This window comes from Vitis vinifera, chromosome 1 (assembly GCF_030704535.1).
Source record: "Vitis vinifera cultivar Pinot Noir 40024 chromosome 1, ASM3070453v1".
Classification (NCBI taxonomy): Eukaryota; Viridiplantae; Streptophyta; class Magnoliopsida; order Vitales; family Vitaceae; genus Vitis; species Vitis vinifera.
Window position 1 is genome coordinate 3732240 of NC_081805.1, and position 20005 is coordinate 3752244.

At 35.2% G+C, this 20005-nt stretch overlaps 2 protein-coding genes across 16 annotated transcripts; both read left to right on the forward strand.

The window, feature by feature from the left end:
- Positions 1–2169: 2169 nt before the first annotated feature.
- On the forward strand, positions 2170–8444 carry LOC100254175 (lipid phosphate phosphatase 2). Of its 7 annotated transcripts, none has more exons than XM_010665671.3 (10): positions 2592–2807; positions 3517–3584; positions 3722–3979; positions 4459–4683; positions 5075–5162; positions 5267–5376; positions 5982–6072; positions 6513–6701; positions 6796–6855; positions 8024–8444. In XM_010665671.3, exons 3-10 carry the CDS (start codon positions 3977–3979, stop codon positions 8227–8229), a joined length of 972 nt encoding a protein of 323 aa, XP_010663973.1. In that variant the 5' UTR covers positions 2592–2807; positions 3517–3584; positions 3722–3976; the 3' UTR covers positions 8230–8444. The 7 variants fall into 7 exon arrangements, with proteins under 7 accessions (XP_002282847.1, XP_010663936.1, XP_019074559.1 ...); XM_010665758.3 differs by having other exon boundaries at positions 4462–4683; XM_002282811.5 differs by lacking the exons at positions 3517–3584; positions 3722–3979 and adding an exon at positions 2170–2566 and having other exon boundaries at positions 2711–2807; positions 4462–4683.
- A 2519-nt stretch (positions 8445–10963) lies between these two features.
- On the forward strand, positions 10964–17919 carry LOC100242178 (lipid phosphate phosphatase 2). 9 transcript variants are annotated; one of them, XM_010665809.3, is made up of 10 exons: positions 10964–11382; positions 11544–11623; positions 13272–13496; positions 13890–13977; positions 14086–14195; positions 14801–14891; positions 15332–15520; positions 15615–15674; positions 16934–17135; positions 17349–17919. In XM_010665809.3, the coding sequence occupies exons 1-10, from the start codon at positions 11334–11336 to the stop codon at positions 17350–17352; spliced, it is 1098 nt and encodes a 365-aa protein (XP_010664111.1). In that variant the 5' UTR covers positions 10964–11333; the 3' UTR covers positions 17353–17919. The 9 variants fall into 9 exon arrangements, with proteins under 9 accessions (XP_010664111.1, XP_059594611.1, XP_059594637.1 ...); XM_059738628.1 differs by having other exon boundaries at positions 13275–13496; XM_059738645.1 differs by lacking the exon at positions 10964–11382 and adding an exon at positions 12536–12793 and having other exon boundaries at positions 11411–11623; positions 13275–13496.
- Positions 17920–20005: the final 2086 nt, after the last annotated feature.

Genomic DNA, 20005 nt, shown 5'->3' on the forward strand with positions numbered 1-20005 from the left:
TCATATTCAATTTTCATTGCAGCTAAAGAGTGCTCAAGTTCTCTTTCCATCGCTATTTGTTTCTTAATATATTGTTGTTGGATACACTTGATGGATGTAACTGATGATCGGAATGAGTTGCCAGAGGAATTGCTGGAGCTCGTCTTCATGCATCTGCAATATGTCCAAGACATACTTAGGTTTGGAGTCGTATGTAGGTCATGGAGTTTTGTTGCTTCAGAGGTGACACAGCTCTTCAAGCCGAGCAGTCCAATTTTGTTGCTACCCCCTAATAACAATAATAAATCTTGCAGACTCTTTAGCTTGTCTATGAACAAGGGTGTTGAAATTCAACTTGAGGGTACTTATGGTGCATGGTGTTGCAACTCATGGAATGGATGGCTACTCACAATCGATTATACTCCGCCTCATGCAATAAACTTTTTAGACATCATGTCCGGGTACAAATTCAGCTGCCCCCAGCGATGGCCTTTGAGCATCCTGCGCCCGAAATTCATCAAACACCCATTGAAGCCTTCATAAAAGAAGGTCATAGCATCTTCTGCTCCTTCAAATCCCAATTGCATCTTTGTGGCTATTTGTTGCAACTGGGCAGAATTGGCACTCTGCAAACCTGGTGATAGAAGGTGGACCACGGGTTAAACTTGAAGCCCTTGAGCATGCATATTTGGTAGTCATCCGGAGATCTTTTGCAAGTAATAAGAGAAGTTGAATGGGAAGATGTTGATGCTGCACACTCTCCTCGTTATTACACATCAACGTTTGAGGTATTTAAATTGGATTTCAGTTCAAGGACATGGAGTCTAGTGAATGACTTAGGTGGCAATGCCTTGTTCTTAGGTCATAATAGATCGATTTCTATATCTACAAAAGATTTCAGTGAATTTAAACAAGATTGCATCTACTATCTTGATAATTATTTGGAAGGCTACTCTGAAAATCCACCCACGTGGATGCCAAGATATGGGAGTCTTTAAGTTAAAGAATCAGTGCTTCGAACCAATCTTCCAATCTAATCAAATATGGACCTCTCCACTCTTTTGGGTGACCCCAACTTTTTCTGATTAGTCATATTAAAGTAGGCATTTGGTGATGGTTTTTAATTTTTCTTGTTATATATAATTTTCTTATTTTATCAAATACAACTCTTTGTCAAGAATTATAGTTATCTTGGGTTGTTGTAGTTAGGGAGGACGGCTGAGTTATTTAACTCAGATTGACTTTTGTTACTTAAACCCAAATTGTAAAAATGATTGTCCAAACCCATCCAAAATCGGATTGAATTGTGTTGAATGTATGTTACACTTTTTGTGAAGAAGATGGAGATTCCAAAACTTTTAAGTCATAAAATTGTTAAGAATCTCAATCATTGTTAGAAACCTCAAGTTCTAAATCGTGCCATCCCAGACCATTGGCCGGAGGTGTTGATTCCGTTTTGTATCTCTGGCCCCTCGCCGGAATATGCAACCCAACCGACGACCCAATGCCCATTAATTACCTAACCTAATTCAGCATAAGTTCTAAAACACTCTTAACTGTAATGATCATTAAGTCACCCAACAACAAGGAGTAAAAGTCAAAGGGAAATGAAAGAAAATTCAAAAGTGATGCCATCAAATATTATGAGCGCCTCTAACATATGGTCCAGAATAATTCCTACCAGTCCACCATCCCAGCCGAATTGCTCTGATCGAAGCATTCAAGATGCCTGAATGTAAGTTTAGAAAATGACCCAATGAGTTGTAAATTGTAAAATGTAATCATTCTGAAATATATAAATCAAACCGATCAAACTAAGGCTTGTAACTTGTTTTTGTCGGCAAATAAAATCTCTTTCATTGTGTTAAAATTCTATCAAAATAATGATCACTCAACAATAATTGACCTTAAATATGTGGTGGGTGGGCTAAGATCTTGCTGAAATTGAAAAACACCCACTAATGATGTGATTCGCATCAGGTCGCATTGATTACCCCAAGGATCACTCACCCAGTTGGCCCTCCACCAGTCCACTTTTACCATTCAGCCACCTAGTCTTTGGCTTTTCCCTGTGAGTCCGTGACAACAACATTCTAAGAATATTTAATTGTTTTCAATCAATAAAACGACGTCGTATCATTGGTCGCCAACCCAAAACGGTCCAAACGGCTCTATGGAAAGGCGTGTAGGTGTAGGTTGTAGCCAACATGAAGAAGCCAAGATGAAAGTCAAAGGATCGAGCAGCGACAATTCATCAAAACTAAGTCGCCGCCTTGACCATCGGATGTTATAATTTTCCAGGGTGTGTTTTTTAAAATAAAATTTGAAATAATGCAGTCGTTATCTCGTGGCTGGAGCCTTCACGCAGATAATGGTGATAAGGAATATGACCAACCGTCGTTGTATCGTTTCATTTCATTGCAAACTCTCTCTCTCCCTAAAACCCACTTTCTCTCTCTAGATTCGTGGTTCAAAAGTTCCTGATTAGAGCAATAAAGATATCTTTGCGCCTGGGTCCCATTTGAATTCCATTTTCGGAGGGAAAAACCCAAAATTTCCAGAAAATTACGTCTACAATCTTTCCCAGGTAAGGAAGCAAGTTGCTTTCGCTTCATTTTTCATTTACCCACTTCCCCTCACTGCTCTTTCTTTTCGTCGCTCATAGGATTCTGTTTTTCGTCCTCCTTTATCTGAAAATTGTATATAAGATTTTTAATTATACTTTTGTTAGGCACATTTTGACCTTAGTTCCCGACAGTGGATCTATGGCTTGGAGGTATCCGGGTAGCCTTTTTGGTTCCCGTTGGAATTTTTCGAGTGTTTTTCAGGTAAGTTTGTTTTCTTGTTAATGTTTCTAATTATTAGTATCTTCATTGTAATTTTTTTTCCCCAAACTTTTAGGATACAGGGCTACCATGGAATGATGATTTAAAAATAAAAAATAAAAATTCATCACTTGCTTTTCCTTCCCCAAAGATGCTGGATTATAATTGGTGGGGTTTGGTTAGTTCTGATGTAATACAGTTTGTTTCAGATTTTACTTTGTGATTGTAGAAAATATGTCTAGAAGCCTTTTCCAAAAATTTAGTTCTTGTGTTCATGACTGACCAGTCACCAGATAGCATGAAATTACTGAATCATATGTTGAAGGGATTGAGAAATTGGGATCTCTGGAAATGTTGTAATTCTTGTGTCATATATCCTAATCCATATTTTACACATGAAAGCATGTTGGACTGAGGGTTGTTTTTCACTGGTTAAACATTGGTTAATTGTGTGCTATATGAATGGGATTTGGTTTAGATTTCCAAATCCTGCTAACACAAGACCAAACAATTCATATGAGAGTTAAGTGAATCATGGCACCCATATATGAAAAAGATTATGTGCATGTGTATGCTGGGGATTATGAGTTCTAATTTGATTTCTTTAGCCCATGTTGAGAAAAGAATGCATATCACATTTCTGGACATCTACTTTTTTCCTCAGTGACTTATTATTATTTGCTATTGAAGTTTAGATTTCATGATGTTCAAGGTATGGAGCTATTTTCTTGACATTTACATGAGATTTCATGGAAGCACCAGTAGTTCTGCATATTTCTGGTGGGAGTATGAGTTTTAGTTTCATTAGTCATTTCATGTTGGGAAAAGAAAGCCTATCATATTTGGGCATGGGATTAGTTTCTTGAGAAATGGTTTTTTTGAAGTAACATTTGGGAATTTTCCATTATCTGCTGTAGATGCTGGTGTGCCATGGTGCCTGTCCACTGCCATGCAGAGTAAAGAAGCATGATACTAGCTATTTCTAATCCGAAGCATCTAAATTTTCTTTTAAAAAAAATAGAAGAAGAAAAGTTAAGAAAAGAAGAGAAATATTTCAACGGATATGCTATTCTGTTGAGATCTGTATGTGAAGACCTATTTATAATGGTTCGATTTGTTGCAATTGAAACTCTCCTAGAAGAAAAAAAGATGACAGTATAACAATACTTCAAATGGTAGGCATTTAATGTATTTCTTATCTTTCTCTTGTTCTTTTTTTTTTCCGATAGTAATATGATGTGTTTCTTTGCCTCCATGCTGAACAAAAATTGAAGGAAACTACTTCAATCTGAACTTTTCTAAGAAAATTATCCTCTAGATTGACAAAGACCATAAGACACTTTGGAAAAACTGTGTATCTATCTGCCATCATATTAGCTTAAATAGCAGCTTGTGTAATGAGGTAACCAGATGGAACATGAGGTTTCTCTCAAGAAATCATTTTTACTGCACCAAATGAAGCCAATGGTCATGCAACATTTAAACATTAAAAGAAAAAAAATTAGTCTTAAGGATACTTGTAACTACCTGCTATAATTAAATGACTCATTGTGGTTTGCCCTTACATTGGATTGTGCCTTTTTGGTGGAAGCCAGTGTTTAATTTGAAACTTCATTCACCAATATGTCTAATTTTTCTTTTCTGTTTGCTCTAGCAGGGCACAATAAGGGAGGTTGAACCTGGTTGTCACACTATCAAATCTCATGGAGTCCAAGTGGCAAGAGATCACAAGCATGATTGGCTTATATTGCTGCTTCTTGTAATGTTAGAGATCATTCTACTTGTCATTCATCCATTTTACCGCTTTGTGGGAAAAGATATGATGGATGACCTTAAATATCCTTTGAAAGATAACACAGTACCTGTGTGGGCTGTTCCAGTAAGTTTTCCTTTATATAGCATGTTAATCTTTTAACTGGGTGTTTGAAAACCAAGTGAAACTTGAAAATAATTCCATTTGGTCTGACTCTGACAGAATTTGCTCAATTTTATTCTATATTACCTGAATATTTGAAATTACTTATTTCACCTGTATATAAGACTAATTTTGTGTTTTTAACGAATTAACATAATGACAGGATTTACTGACTGACTTCATTTCACTTCCTTTTGGTAATAATTCCATTTGAAAGACCAGATTTTTGCCTTCAAATGCTATAGAAATCAAAATGAAACAAACTTCCATTTTTTGTCCTGCTTCCTTAGTTTTATCTGTGTTAGTTTGCTCAAGCAAGTGGAACTAACCAAGCCTTCTCTCACTTGATTATCAGATCTATGCTGTTCTGTTGCCGATTGTCATTTTTATTCTATTCTATCTTCGTAGGAGGGATGTATATGATCTGCACCACAGCATACTAGGTACTATTATATATATAAAACCCCAAGGGGATAATTTTTTTTGCTCCTATTTAAAGGAAGTGCCTATGAAGGTACTGCTGACTGATATGAATTCACGAAAGCAGGCCTCTTATTTTCTGTGCTGATCACTGCGGTTATCACGGATGCAATAAAAGATGCAGTTGGACGGCCTCGGCCAGACTTCTTTTGGCGCTGCTTTCCTGATGGAAAAGATGTATGTCAATATCTATTTCTTAACCCTAGTTTCTTTTCATGCCTTGTTACTGTGAGAGGTGAATATCTTTTTCCTCATAATAGTTTGTGCAGTTGATCTTCAAAAATTACCAGATTTTTGTCTTTTAGAGTCCTAATATCCATGAATATTTGTGAAAGTTGGTCAATCCAAATACAGGGCTCAAGATTTAGTACAGTAAATTGTTAAGATAATCGAACTTATTCTGCCTAATTTTTCACTGAATTGATTTAAATGTCCTGATCAAACCTTGCCGTGGTTGCTGGAGTTCCAACTTTTTCCTTAATTTTAAGTTATTGTCCTAAAATGTTGGAATTTACTGATCAAAACTAACATGATTGTTGGACTTCCTGCCTTTTTCCTTAATTTTAATGCATCATTCCAAAAAATTGGAATTTGATGCTGTCCAGAACTGACTTTGCTGGATTTTCAACCTTTTTTCCTTCACTTAATGTACCATTCCAATAAAATTTAATATTAGTTGCTGATTAAAATTGATTCTCAAAATTTGTCACTATGGTTTTATGTTAATTTGCATTTTTAGATTCTTGATTGCTGATTCATTTTATTTCTCATCCCTTCTTCAGGTGTATGATCAGTGGGGAGATGTTATATGCCATGGAAAGGATAGCATTATAAGGGAGGGACATAAGAGCTTCCCAAGTGGTCACACTTCGTGTAAGCTACAGTTCCTGCTATGTGCTTAATGTTTAGCTTCGAATAATATTAGCAGAAGTTTTAATGGACAATAAAAGTCAATTGATGGATCAAAAATAGAAGAAAAATACCTGATGCTGTTAATTTGGTACTATTCTGGTTTACATTTAGGAAGCACTCTCCTACATTTAAGAGCAAACACTAAAAAAATTTTCTCTTGGAATCAAGAAAAATACTTCCAATGGGCTGACTATACAACGCCTTCATTTTCAATTGTTTTTTATTTGAGTTAGCTGCTAGTTGTGCTGTAGTGGTGTCTTCAATGATGGAACTCAAACTTGTAAGAGACTTCTGATTCATAGAAAGAAAATGCAGATTGAAGTGTGCTCTGTCTTTTTAGTTTACCAAATGAATAGTACATGTGTTTTTCTCGTATCTGATGAAATATGATTGCTCTGCAGGGTCCTTTGCAGGCCTGGGTTTCCTATCATTGTACTTATCAGGAAAGATTCAAGCATTTGACCGCAAAGGGCATGTTGCAAAACTATGCATTGTTTTCCTCCCTCTACTTGCTGCATCTCTTGTTGGAGTTTCTCGGGTGGATGACTATTGGCACCATTGGCAAGATGTGTTTGCTGGAGGTCTTCTAGGTTTGTTTTAGTGCAGGCTGTCCTTTAGTCAAGTAAACTGTAATGCTTTTTCATTGTTTGATCTCACCGGATTTATGTGATTATTTTTTTTCAGGGCTTGTTGTTGCATTTTTTTGCTATCTGCAGTTCTTTCCTCCTCCATATGATAATAATGGTAAAAATCTTCATTTTCTAATTTTCTCATCTTCACTTGACTTCTGTTGCTCATTGTTAATACATTCTTGTGATATCTGCCTTAAAAGATTTCCAGAATTCTTTTCTTTTCTTTTTTTTTTTCTTTTTCAGATCATTCAATTACATTTTATTAACTATGGTTTGTAAAAATTATGTTTCTTTTAAGAGCCATTTCGGTTGTATGCCAAAAGTCCATCAACAAGAAAATTAGGCCTTCTGTTTTGTGGGGATGCCTTTTCTGGAAATGGGAAAGTAGAAAATGTGAATATGTTGGCACTATGGTAGAGAACAGGTTGAACCCAATTTTGATTATCCTTATGGGAGGTTTATTTCCAGGGGTAGTGAAAAGAAGATCTAAATAGAAGGATTTATTTGTGCAAATTTCATAAAGTGGGACGAGGGGTCTAGCTCCCCATTTTGTTTAAGTAGGAAAATAAAATTAATTTGATAAAAGAGATTGTTGCTCATCCAAACAATCACTTTGGCATCTGGATATCCTAAGAAAATTGAATCAATTCATTGTCCATCACACAGTGGTTTACAGCACAACATAGATGTTTTTACATTTAGGATCAACTAAATCACCAGATAAGATAATAATGGAACCAAAAAAGAAAATCCAGAACTTCAGAAGCAGGCCCAAAAATTTTTGGTTTTGTTTGCTTCACTATTTCTTAATGTTCTATTTATGGGGTATAGTTGTCAAGAATTAATGATTAGTTGATTGGTCTTAAAATCTCTGGCTTAGCCAGCTACTAAAACCTTGATATCTGTAAATGTTAATGTTTATCACTGTTACAAACTCAGAAGTTGAGTCATTCTGCAAGGCGGATTATTAAGAATTTTAAAAATTAATCAAGAAAGTAAGCAGGGGACCATATCATATGTGGAATTTATAAAGAGAATCATCAAGATAGAATTTGAGTGCGGGAAAGCAAGGGGGATGCTAGATAGAAGCATAAGTTTTCATTATAGGTAGTGTTGACAACTGAATTCTATGCAGTAAATTTGGCTTCATCAATTGTATAGATTTTGAGTAACGTGCTCTTCTGTTCTGCTTTATTGCCAGTGATTTGACTGATATTCCATTAATGAGGTACTTGTGTATTGATTTTGGATAAAATCACTTGCTGATTTTCTGTACACAGGATCGGGCCCCTATGCATACTTCAAAATGTTAGAGGAGTTGAGGGCCAACAGAGAAGCAGCCCATTCTGTGAATGTGCAAGATGCGCAAGGAATGGAGGTTGTTTTACCTCAGCAACCTTCACGAAACAACAAAGGGTTTATGCCATTATCTCTTGACCATGATGCTACTGATTCTTTGGATCAAATGGAAGATGGGAGGAGGTAATGTCATTTGTCTTGCACTTGTTTGGGTCCATGTCCCCTGTAATTAACTTAGGCTTGTATTATGTAACCGACAATCTCCTGCATTCACTGAATCTTTACTTTCTGCAACTTGAAGATGTAAATCAAGTCCTTGCATTGACTAAATATTTTACAGTTGTGGTATCTGTAAAGAAATGCACATTCACTAGTAATGTTACGAGGGACAATCTTTTTTCATTCTTTCCAAAAATGCTTTGCATGAACACTCAGAATTACCTGTGATGTAAATTATTATAAAACAGATGACACAATTGCACAACCATACACCTATGTCGATTGGAGCCAACTGCCAGAGGAACTACTGGAGTTGAACAGATATAATTAGGTTCAGAGCAGTATGTTCGTCATGGGGCTTGGTTGCCTCCAATGCAAGATCTCAACTATTCAAGCCTCTCAGTCCAATGCTGCTGTTGCCTTCTAACAAAGATGATGAAGTTCACCACCTCTTCGACTTCTCCGTGAACAAGGCTTTTTGGATTCCACTCCCGGAGGTTTACGGTAAGTGGTGTTGCCATTCGTGGAATGGATGGTTAGTAACAATAACGTGTTCTCCTCCCTACCCAATAGAGTTCTTTAATCCTATGTCGAGGGCACAAATCCAGTTGCCTCTCCCAGAGACGTTTCAAGATCCTCCAGCTGATGTAGATGATGCACCAATTGAGAGCTTCATATACAAAGCCATACCTTCTTCAACTCCTTCAGATCCCAATTGTGTTACCATGAAGAAAGTTGGCATTCTGTAAATCCAAGGGTTACAAAGCGAGTACAATAATTGTGATGATATCATATATTACAAGAACTATTTTATTACTGTTGGGCCTTTGGGTGTATTTCAAGTAGGGATGGCAACAGGGCGGGTTTTTTCGGGTGCCCGTCCCGTCTTGCCCCTAATGGTACGGGGTTTAAATTTAATAAACGGGTTTGGAACGGGTATGTAATTTTTTTTAAAACCCGGAGCGGATTCAGGTATTGCCTCATCTTGCCCGGTCCTGCCCCGATTATATATAAAATTAAAATTAGTTTAAATTTTAAAATAATTTAATTTAAAATTTTATTTTACTATTTTAATATATAGATAATAAAAAAAATTTAATAAAATAAGTTATAAAAAATATAATAATTTTATTATTTATAAAATATATTTATTTTAATGTAATTAAAAAATTTTAAAGTAATAATAAAAAAATAAAAATAAAAAAGCTAAATGGGGCGGGGCGGGACGGGTATGGGAAATTCTCATACCCCGTCCCGCCCCGTTTAATTTTTAAAACGGGATGGGGATGATAATTATTTTTAATAAACGGGGCAGGGTTGGGATGGGGACGACCCGTCTCGAACCCGCCCCATTGTCATTCCTAATTTCAATTTGACATTGGTCCTGTGCATAAGGTCATAACGCTTGCACCACCTATTGTGATGGGATGCGTCAAATCGAAAGTATTTGTTGATCTAGAGATCATTTACTAGTCCTATGATACTTGGATTGGGAAGACGAGAATGAGAACAACTCTCTTCACTACACACCAAAATTTGAGGTATTCAAATTATATTTAAAAAATTTGGTATGGAATGAATTAAATAGCTTGGGTGATAACGCATTATTCATGGGTCATAACCAAACTATTTTAATATCTACAAAAGACTATGATGAATTTAAACCATACTGTATCTTCTTTGTTGATGATTATAGAGATTATTTTGAAAAAACTATCAGATGCCATGATGTAGGAGTTTTTAACCTAAAGGCTCATGTGTTGTGAACCGATGTTTCAGTTTAGTCATATATGGTTATCTCCAAATACTATTGTACTTGCGCCTCTATTAACATGAATCAATGAACTTTTATGAGATTAGCAACACAATAGTAATAATATTAATTCATCTACATAATGATCCTATTAACTTCTAAACATCTAGATTATGCCAAAAAATGATATATCAAAGTAACATAATTATAATTATTAATATATTATAATTATGGTGATATTATATATGACAAGAACCATTTTTATGTTTGCACCATCCTTTTGATGGCATGCATGAAGCAAAAAATATTCATTGGAGTCATTCTGAGATCTTTTACTAATATTAAGATACTTGGATTGGGAAGATGAGATGATGAGAATGAGGGTGATTCTCCAACTTGTCAAAGGGAAATGAAAGGAAATTCAAAAGTGATGCCATCAGATATTTATGAGCGCCTCTAACATATGGTCCAGAATAATTCTTACCATTCCACCATCCCATCCTAATTGCTCTGATCGAAGCATTCAAGATGCCTGAATGTAAGTTTAGAAAATGACCCAATGAGTTGTTAATTGTAAAATGTAATTATTCTGAAATATTTAAATCAAACTGATCAGACTCAGACTTGTAACTTGTTTTTGTCGAGCAAATAAAATCTCTTTCATTGTGTTAAAATTCTATCAAAGAAATGATCACTCGACAATAATTGACCTTAAGTATGTGGTGGGTGGGCTAAAATCTTGCTGAAATTGAAAAACACCCAACGATGATGTGATTCGCATTGATTACCCCAAGGATCACTCACCAAGTTGGCCCTCCACCAGTCCACTTTTACCAGGCAGCCGCCTAGTCTTTGGCGTTTCCTTGTGAGTCCGTGACAACAACATTTCAATCAATAACACGACGTCGTATCATTGGTCGCCAACCCACAACGGTCCAAAACGGCTCTGTGGAAAGGCGTGTAGGTGTAGGTTGTAGCCAACATGAAGCCGCCAGGATGAAAGTTAAAGGATCGAGAGGAGACAGTCCATCAAAACTAAGTCGCCGCCTTGACCATCGGATGTTTTAATTTTCCAGGGTGTGTTTGTTAAAATAAAATTTGAAATAATGTAGTCGTTATCTCGTCGGCGGAGCCTGCACGCAGTACCGTTAACGGTGATCAAGGAATATCACCAACCGTCGTTGTATCGTTTCATTTCATTGCAAACTCCCTCTCTCTCCCTAAAACCCACTTTCTCTCTAGATTCGTGGTTCAAAAGTTCCTGACTGGAGCAATTAAGATATCTTTGCGCCTGGGTCCCATTTGGATTCCATTTTCGGATGGAAAAACCCAAATTTTCCAGAAAATTACGTCTACAATCTTTCCCAGGTAAGGAAGCAAGTTGCTTTCGCTTCATTTTTCATTTACCCACTTCCCCTCACTGCTCTTTCTTTTCGTCGCTCATAGGATTCTGTTTTTCGTCCTCCTTTATCTGAAAATTTTATATAAGATTTTTAATTATACTTTTGTTAGGCACATTTTGACCTTAGTTCCTGACAGTGGATCTATGGCTTGGAGGTATCTGGGTAGCCTTTTTGGTTCCCGTTGGAATTTTTCGAGTGTTTTTCAGGTAAGTTTGTTTTCTTGTTAATGTTTCTAATTATTAGTATCTTCATTGTAATTTTTTTTTTTCCAAACTTTTAGGATACAGGGCTACCATGGAATGATGATTTAAAAATTAAAAATAAAAATTCATCACTTGCTTTTCCTTCCCCAAAGATGCTGGATTATAATTGGTGGGGTTTGGTTAGTTCTGATGTGATACCAGTTTGTTTAAGATTTTACTTTGTGATTGTAGAAAATATGTCTAGAAGCCTTTTCCAAAAATTTAGTTCTTGTGTTCATGACCAGTCACCAGATAGCATGAAATTACTGAATCATATGTTGAAGGGATTGAGAAATTGGGATCTCTGGAAATGTTGTAATTCTTGTGTCATATATCCTAATCCATATTTTACACATGAAAACATGTTGGACTGAGGGTTGTTTTTCACTGGTTAAACATTGGTTAATTGTGTGCTATATGAATGGGATTTGGTTTAGATTTCCAAATCCTGCAAACACAAGACCAAACAATTCATATGACAGTTAAGTGAATCATGGCACCCATATATGAAAAAGATTATGTGCATGTGTATGCTGGGGATTATGAGTTCTAATTTGATTTCTTTAGCCCATGTTGAGAAAAGAATGCATATCACATTTCTGGACATCTACTTTTTTCCTCAGTGACTTATTATTATTTGCAATTGAAGTTTAGATTTCATGATGTTCAAGGTATGGAGCTATTTTCTTGACATTTACATGAGATTTCATGGAAGCACCAGTAGTTCTGCATATTTCTGGTGGGAGTATGAGTTTTAGTTTCATTAGTCATTTCACGTTGGGAAAAGAAAGCCTATCATATTTGGGCATGGGATTAGTTTCTTGAGAAATGGATTTTTTGAAGTAACATTTGAGAATTTTCCATTATCTGCTGTAGATGCTGGTGTGCCATGGTGCCTGTCCACTGCCATGCAGAGTAAAGAAGCATGATACTAGCTATTTCTAATCCGAAGCATCTAAATTTTCTTTTAAAAAAAATAGAAGAAGAAAAGTTAAGAAAAGAAGAGAAATATTTCAACAGATATGCTATTCTGTTGAGATCTGTATGTGAAGACCTATTTATAATGGTTCCATTTGTTGCAATTGAAACTCTCCTAGAAGAAAAAAAGATGACAGTATAACAATACTTCAAATGGTAGGCATTTAATGTATTTCTTATCTTTCTCTTGTTCTTTTTTTTTCCGATAGTAATATGATGTGTTTCTTTGTCTCCATGCTGAACAAAAATTGAAGGAAACTACTTCAATCTGAACTTTTCTAAGAAAATTATCCTCTAGATTGACAAAGACCATGACACACTTTGGAAAAACTGTGTATCTATCTGCCATCATATTATCTTAAATAGCAGCTTGTGTAATGAGGTAACCAGATGGAACATGAGGTTTCTCTGAAGAAATCATTTTTACTGCACCAAATGAAGCCACTGGTCATGCAACAGTTAAACATTAAAAGAAAAAAAAAAATAGTCTTAAGGATACTTGTAACTACCTGCTATAACTAAATGTCTCATTGTGGTTTGCCCTTACATTGGATTGTGCCTTTTTGGTGGAAGCCAGTGTTTAATTTGAAACTTCATTCACCAATATGTCTAATTTTTCTTCTGTCTGCTCTAGCAGGGCACAATAAGGGAGGTTGAACCTGGTTGTCACACTATCAAATCTCATGGACTCCAAGTTGCAAAAGATCACAAGCATGATTGGCTTATATTGCTGCTTCTTGTAATGATAGCGATCATTCTACTTGTCATTCATCCATTTTACCGCTTTGTGGGAAAAGATATGATGGATGACCTTAAATATCCTTTGAAAGATAACACAGTACCTGTGTGGGCTATTCCAGTATGTTTTCCTTTATATAGCATGTTAATCTTTTAACTGGGTGTCTGAAAACCAAGTGAAACTTGAAAATAATTCCATTTGGACTGACTCTGACATTGCATTTGCTCAATTTTATTCTATATTACCCGAATATTTGAAATTACTTATTTCACTTGTATATAAGACTAATTTTGTGTTTTTAACGAATTAACATAATGACAGGATTTACTGATTGACTTCATTTCACTTCCTTTTGGTAATAATTCCATTTGAAAGACCAGATTTTTGCCTTCAAATGCTATAGAAATCAAAATGAAACAAACTTCCATTTTTTGTCCTGCTACCTTAGTTTTATCTGCGTTAATTTGCTCAAGCAAGTGGAACTAACCAAGACTTCTCTCCCTTGATTATCAGATCTATGCTGTTCTGTTGCCGATTGTCATTTTTATTCTATTCTATCTTCGTAGGAGGGATGTATATGATCTGCACCACAGCATACTAGGTACTATTATATATATAAAACCCCAAAGGGGATAATTTTTTTTGCTCCTATTTAAAGGAAGTGCCTATGAAGGTAAATCTGCTGACTGATATGAATTCACGAAAGCAGGCCTCTTTTTTTCTATGCTGATCACTGCGGTTATTACGGAAGCAATAAAAGATGCAGTTGGACGGCCTCGGCCAGACTTCTTTTGGCGCTGCTTTCCTGATGGAAAAGATGTATGTCAATATCTATTTCTTAACCCTAGTTTCTTTTCATGCCTTGTTACTGTGAGAGGTGAATATTTTTTTCCTCATAATAGTTTGTGCAGTTGATCTTCAAAAATTACCAGATTTTTGTCTTTTAGAATCCTAATATCCATGAATATTTGTGAAAGTTGGTCAATTCAAATACAGGGCTCAAGATTTAGTACTGTAAATTGTTAAGATAATCGAACTTATTCTGCCTAATTTTTCACTGAATTGATTTAAATGTCCTGATCAAATCTTGTCATGGTTGCTGGAGTTCCAACTTTTTCCTTAATTTTAAGTTATTGTCCTAAAATGTTGGAATTTACTGATCAAAACTAACATGATTGTTGGACTTCCTGCCTTTTTCCTTAATTTTAATGCATCATTCCAAAAAATTGGAATTTGATGCTGTCCAGAACCGACTTTGCTGGATTTTCAACCTTTTTTCCTTCATTTAATGTACCATTCCAATAAAATTTAATATTAGTTGCTGATTAAAATTGATTCTCAAAATTTGTCACTATGGTTTTATGTTAATTTGCATTTTTAGATTCTTGATTGCTGATTCATTTTATTTCTCAACCCCTCTTCAGGTGTATGATCAGTGGGGAGATGTTATATGCCATGGAAAGGATAGCGTTATAAGGGAGGGACATAAGAGCTTCCCAAGTGGTCACACTTCGTGTAAGCTACAGTTCCTGCTATGTGCTTAATGTTTAGCTTCGAATAATATTAGCAGAAGTTTTAATGGACAATAAAAGTCAATTGATGGATCAAAAATAGAAGAAAAATACCTGATGCTGTTACTTTTGTACTATTCTGGTTTACATTTAGGAAGCACTCTCCTACATTTAAGAGCAAACACTAAAAAAATTTTCTCTTGGAATCAAGAAAAATACTTCCAATGGGATGACTATACAATGCCTTCATTTTCAATTGTTTTTTATTTGAGTTAGCTGCTAGTGCTGCTGTAGTGGTGTCTTCAATGATGGAACTCAAACTTGAAAGAGACTTCTGATTCATAGAAAGAAAATGCAGATTGAAGTGTGCTCTGTCTTTTTAGTTTACCAAATGAATAGTACATGTGTTTTTCTCGTATCTGATGAAATATGATTGCTCTGCAGGGTCCTTTGCAGGCCTGGGTTTCCTATCATTGTACTTATCAGGAAAGATTCAAGCATTTGACCGCAAAGGGCATGTTGCAAAACTATGCATTGTTTTCCTCCCTCTACTTGCTGCATCTCTTGTTGGAGTTTCTCGGGTGGATGACTATTGGCACCATTGGCAAGATGTGTTTGCTGGAGGTCTTCTAGGTTTGTTTTAGTGCAGGCTGTCCTTTAGTCAAGTAAACTGTAATGCTTTTTCATTGTTTGATCTCACCGGATTTATGTGATTATTTTTTTTCAGGGCTTGTTGTTGCATTTTTTTGCTATCTGCAGTTCTTTCCTCCTCCATATGATAATAATGGTAAAAATCTTCATTTTCTAATTTTCTCATCTTCACTTGACTTCTGTTGCCCGTTGTCAATACATCCTTGTGATATCTGCCTTAAAAGATTTCCAGAATTTATTTATTTATTTTCTTTTTCAGATCATTGAATTACATTTTATTAACTATGGTTTGTAAAAAATATGTTTCTTTTAAGAGCCATTTCGGTTGTATGTCAAAAGTCCATCAACAAGAAAATTAGGCCTTCTGTTTTGTGGGGGGCATTTTCTGGAAATGGGAAAGTAGAAAATGTGAATATGTTGGCACTATGGTAGAGAACAGGTTGAACCCAATTTTGATTAACCTTATGGGAGGTTTATTTCCAGGGGTAGTGAAAAGAAGACCTAAATAGAAGGATTTATTTGTGCAAATTTCATAAAGTGGGACAAGAGGGGTCTAGCTCCCCATTTTGTTTAATAAGTAGGAAAATAAAATTAATTTGATAAAAGAGATTGTTGCTCATCCAAACAATCACTTTGGCATCTGGATATCCTAAGAAAATTGAATCAGTTCATTGTCCATCACACAGTGGTTTACAGCACAACATAGATGTTTTTACATTTAGGATCAACTAAATCACCAGATAAGATAATAATGGAACCAAAAAAGAAAATCCATGAACTTCAGAAGCAGGCCCAAAAATTTTTGGTTCTGTTTGCTTCACTATTTCTTAATGTTCTATTTATGGGGTATAGTTGTCAAGAATTAATGATTAGTTGATTGGTCTTAAAACCTCTGGCTTAGCCAGCTACTAAAACCTTGATATGTGTAAATCCAACTTATTTTTCCTTGTTCCTTTATTTTTCAGGGTGTTTATGTGAATTAGAAGGCAGATATATGCTTAGGAATTTGTATGAATGTGGTCTATGTTAATGTTTATCACTGTTACAAGCTCAGAAGTTGAGTCATTCTGCAAGGCGGATTATTAAGAATTTTAAAAATTAATCAAGAAAGTAAGCAGGGGACCATATCATATGTGGAATTTATAAAGAGAATCATCAAGATAGAATTTGAGTGCTGGAAAGCAAGGGGGATGCTAGATAGAAGCTTAAGTTTTCATTATAGGTAGTCTTGACAACTGAATTCTATGCAGTAAATTTGGCTTCATCAATCGTATAGATTTTGAGTAACGTGCTCTTCTGCTCTGCTTTATTGCCAGTGATTTGACTGATATTCCATTAATGAGGTACTTGTGTATTGATTTTGGATAAAATCACTTGCTGATTTTCTGTACACAGGATCGGGCCCCTATGCATACTTCAAAATGTTAGAGGGGTTGAGGGCCAACAGACAAGCAGCCGATTCTGTGAATGTGCAAGATGCGCAAGGAATGGAGGTTGTTTTACCTCAGCAACCTTCACGAAACAACAACGGGTTTATGCCATTATCTCTTGACCATGATGCTACTGATTCTTTGGATCAAATGGAAGCTGGGAGGAGGTAATGTCATTTGTCTTGCACTTGTTTGGGTCCATGTCCCCTGTAATTAACTTAGGCTTGTATTATGTAACCAACAATCTCCTGCATTCACTGAATCTTTACTTTCTGCACATTCACTAGTAATGTTAAGAGGAACAATCTTTTTTCTTTCTTTCCAATAATGCTTTGCATAAACACTCAGAATTACCTGTGATGTAAATTATTATAAAACAGATGACACAATTGCACAACCATACACTTATGTCGATTGCCGCCAACTGCCAGAGGAACCACAGGAGTTGATCTTCAGATATAATTAGGTTCAGAGCAGTATGTTCGTCATGGGGCTTGGTTGCTTCCTTTGCAAGATCTCAACTCCTCAAGCCTCTCAGTCCAACGCTGCTATTGCCTTCTAACAAAGATGATGAAGTTCACCACCTCTTTGACTTCTCCGAGAACAAGGCTCTTAGGATTCCACTCCCGGAGGTTTACGGTAAGTGGTGTTGCCATTCGTGGAATGGATGATTAGTAACAATAACGTGTTCTCCTCCCTAACCAATAGAGTTCTTTAATCCTATGTCGAGGGCACAAATCCAGTTGCCTCTCCCAGAGACGTTTCAAGATCCTCCAGCTGATGTAGGTGATGCACCAATTAAGAGCTTCATATACAAAGCCATACCTTCTTCAACTCCTTTAGATCCCAATTGTGTTACCATGAAGAAAGTTGGCATTCTGTAAATCCAAGGGTTACAAAGCGAGTACAATAATTGTGATGATATCATATATTACGAGAACTATTTTATTACTGTTGGGCCCTTGGGTGTATTTCAATGTGACATTGGTCCTGTGCATATAAGGTCATACCGCTTGCACCACCCGTTGTGATGGGATGCGTGAACCGAAAGTATTTGTTGGAGTGATCTAGAGATCTTTTACTAGTCGTACGATACTTGGATTGGAAAAATGAGAATGAGAATAACTCTCTTCACTACACACCAAAATTTGAGGTATTCAAATTAGATTTCAAAAATTTTTCATGGGTCATAACCAAGCTATTTTAATATCTACAAAAGACTTCGAGGAATTTAAATCCATATCTACTTTGTTGATGATGATAGAGAGAAGCTTATTTTGAAAAAGCTGCTGGAAGCCATGATATAGGAATTTTTAGCCTAAAGGCTCATGTTTGTGGATCGATGTTTCGGTCAATCACATATGGTTATCTTCAAATACTATCATGTTTGCACCTCTATTAACATGAATCAATGAACTTTTATGAAATTAACAACACGATAGTAATAATGTTACTTTATCTACATAATGATCCTATTAACTTCTAAATGTCTAAATTATGCAAAAAAAAAATGAGAAAAATAATTATGGTGATATTATATATTACAAGAATCATTTTTATGTTTGCACCGTCCTTTTGGATGGCATGCGTGAAGCGAAAAATATTTATTGAAGTCATTTAGAGATCTTTTACTAATATTTAATATACTTGGATTGGGAAGACGAGAATGAGGGTGACTCTCCTTATCATACAACAAATTTTGAGATATTTAAATTCGATTTTAGAAATTTGTTTTGGAATGAAATAAATAATTCAGGTGATAATACACTATTTATGGATCATAATCATTCTATTTTAGTATTAATGAAAGACTTTATTGAATTTAAACAAGATTGTGTCTATTCTATCAATAATTACAAAGAAAATTATTTTGAAAAAGCTTTTGAATGTTATGATATGAGAAATTTTAACCTAAAGACTTAGGTTTTTAAATCGATGATTCAATTTACTCAAATATGGTTATCTTCGTTATTTTGGATAATACTAAAACTTTGATCTTTACTTCAAAGAAAGTTAAGTCTTAATCAAATCATATATTTAATAATGTTTTTTTAATATGTTTATTGAATAATTATATGTTATTGAGGTTTTCAGAGCTCGACTCAATTATGATTAGTCAAATAAACACAAACAATGATGTTGCAGCTAATTAGGGCATTCGATGAATTTTTATTTTTTTTGTTATTACACTTTTAAACATTTTAAAATAAAAATCGTTGACTTCTATAATTCAAAACTCATTATAATTTCATCGTTCTTTAGGTTTTGTCCATTTACTAGAACAAATCACCATGCTTCTAAGCACCCCAATTTGGCTCCATTTTTTCTTATTCCTTTGTTAGCTTTAGCAAACCATTGACCTTTGTTTTCCAAGGTGGTAGTTATCCACCATATCCAAAACCCCAAGGTGGAATCACATTGCTATAGTTTCACACTTCCTCCTACATTTCTTTAGCTTGCAACATTACCATACCCCTTGGCAATCAATAGGAATTAGAAAAGCATACTCAATCTTTATGCTTTCTTTTAAGTGACCAAAACGTATCTTATAATATCATTGGCACAAATTTATTATTTGAAGACTCTTAAACATCTCAATTTATAAATTCTAGGTAAAATGAAAATTTTAATAATAAATAGTATAAAGAATATTCAAAAGCATAAAATAAAATTTCTTTAGGCACATGGGGACGGGTGATCACCAAAGCAACGACTCTCCAATCAAGATAAAGTAACAATTCTTATTTTTGAAATTCTCATTGCCGCAGGTGAAAGCTCCCTACATCAATCAACACGGTCCAAATCAATTTTTTTTTTTTTTTTTTCCTTAACCCACAAATGTTGTCACCAACTCCTTTAGCTTAAAGCATCCATGCGCGAGGCTAAAGCGCAAAGGTAGGATACCACCTGCAAGCAAAGAATATAAAAGACAAAAAAGAGATGTTGACGAGTGTATTCACTTTGTAGTCAAATTTGAATATTAAAATATCAAACATAAATAAATAAATAAATAAAAGAAAGGATGATTTCACAAAGT

What these genes read in the sequence shown, in the direction of transcription:
- LOC100254175 (XM_019219014.2), top strand. Translation starts at nt 2,745, where the DNA reads ATGGCTTGGAGGTATCCGGGTAGCCTTTTTGGTTCCCGTTGGAATTTT. An exon ending in CCCAAGTGGTCACACTTCGT is followed by an intron (nt 6,073 to 6,512) that starts GTAAGCTACAGT and finishes ATTGCTCTGCAG; the next exon opens with GGTCCTTTGCAGGCCTGGGT. An exon ending in TCCTCCATATGATAATAATG is followed by an intron (nt 6,856 to 8,023) that starts GTAAAAATCTTC and finishes TTCTGTACACAG; the next exon opens with GATCGGGCCCCTATGCATAC.
- LOC100242178 (XM_010665809.3), top strand. Translation starts at nt 11,334, where the DNA reads ATGGAAAAACCCAAATTTTCCAGAAAATTACGTCTACAATCTTTCCCA. An exon ending in ATTTTTCGAGTGTTTTTCAG is followed by an intron (nt 11,624 to 13,271) that starts GTAAGTTTGTTT and finishes TGTCTGCTCTAG; the next exon opens with CAGGGCACAATAAGGGAGGT. An exon ending in TCCTCCATATGATAATAATG is followed by an intron (nt 15,675 to 16,933) that starts GTAAAAATCTTC and finishes TTCTGTACACAG; the next exon opens with GATCGGGCCCCTATGCATAC.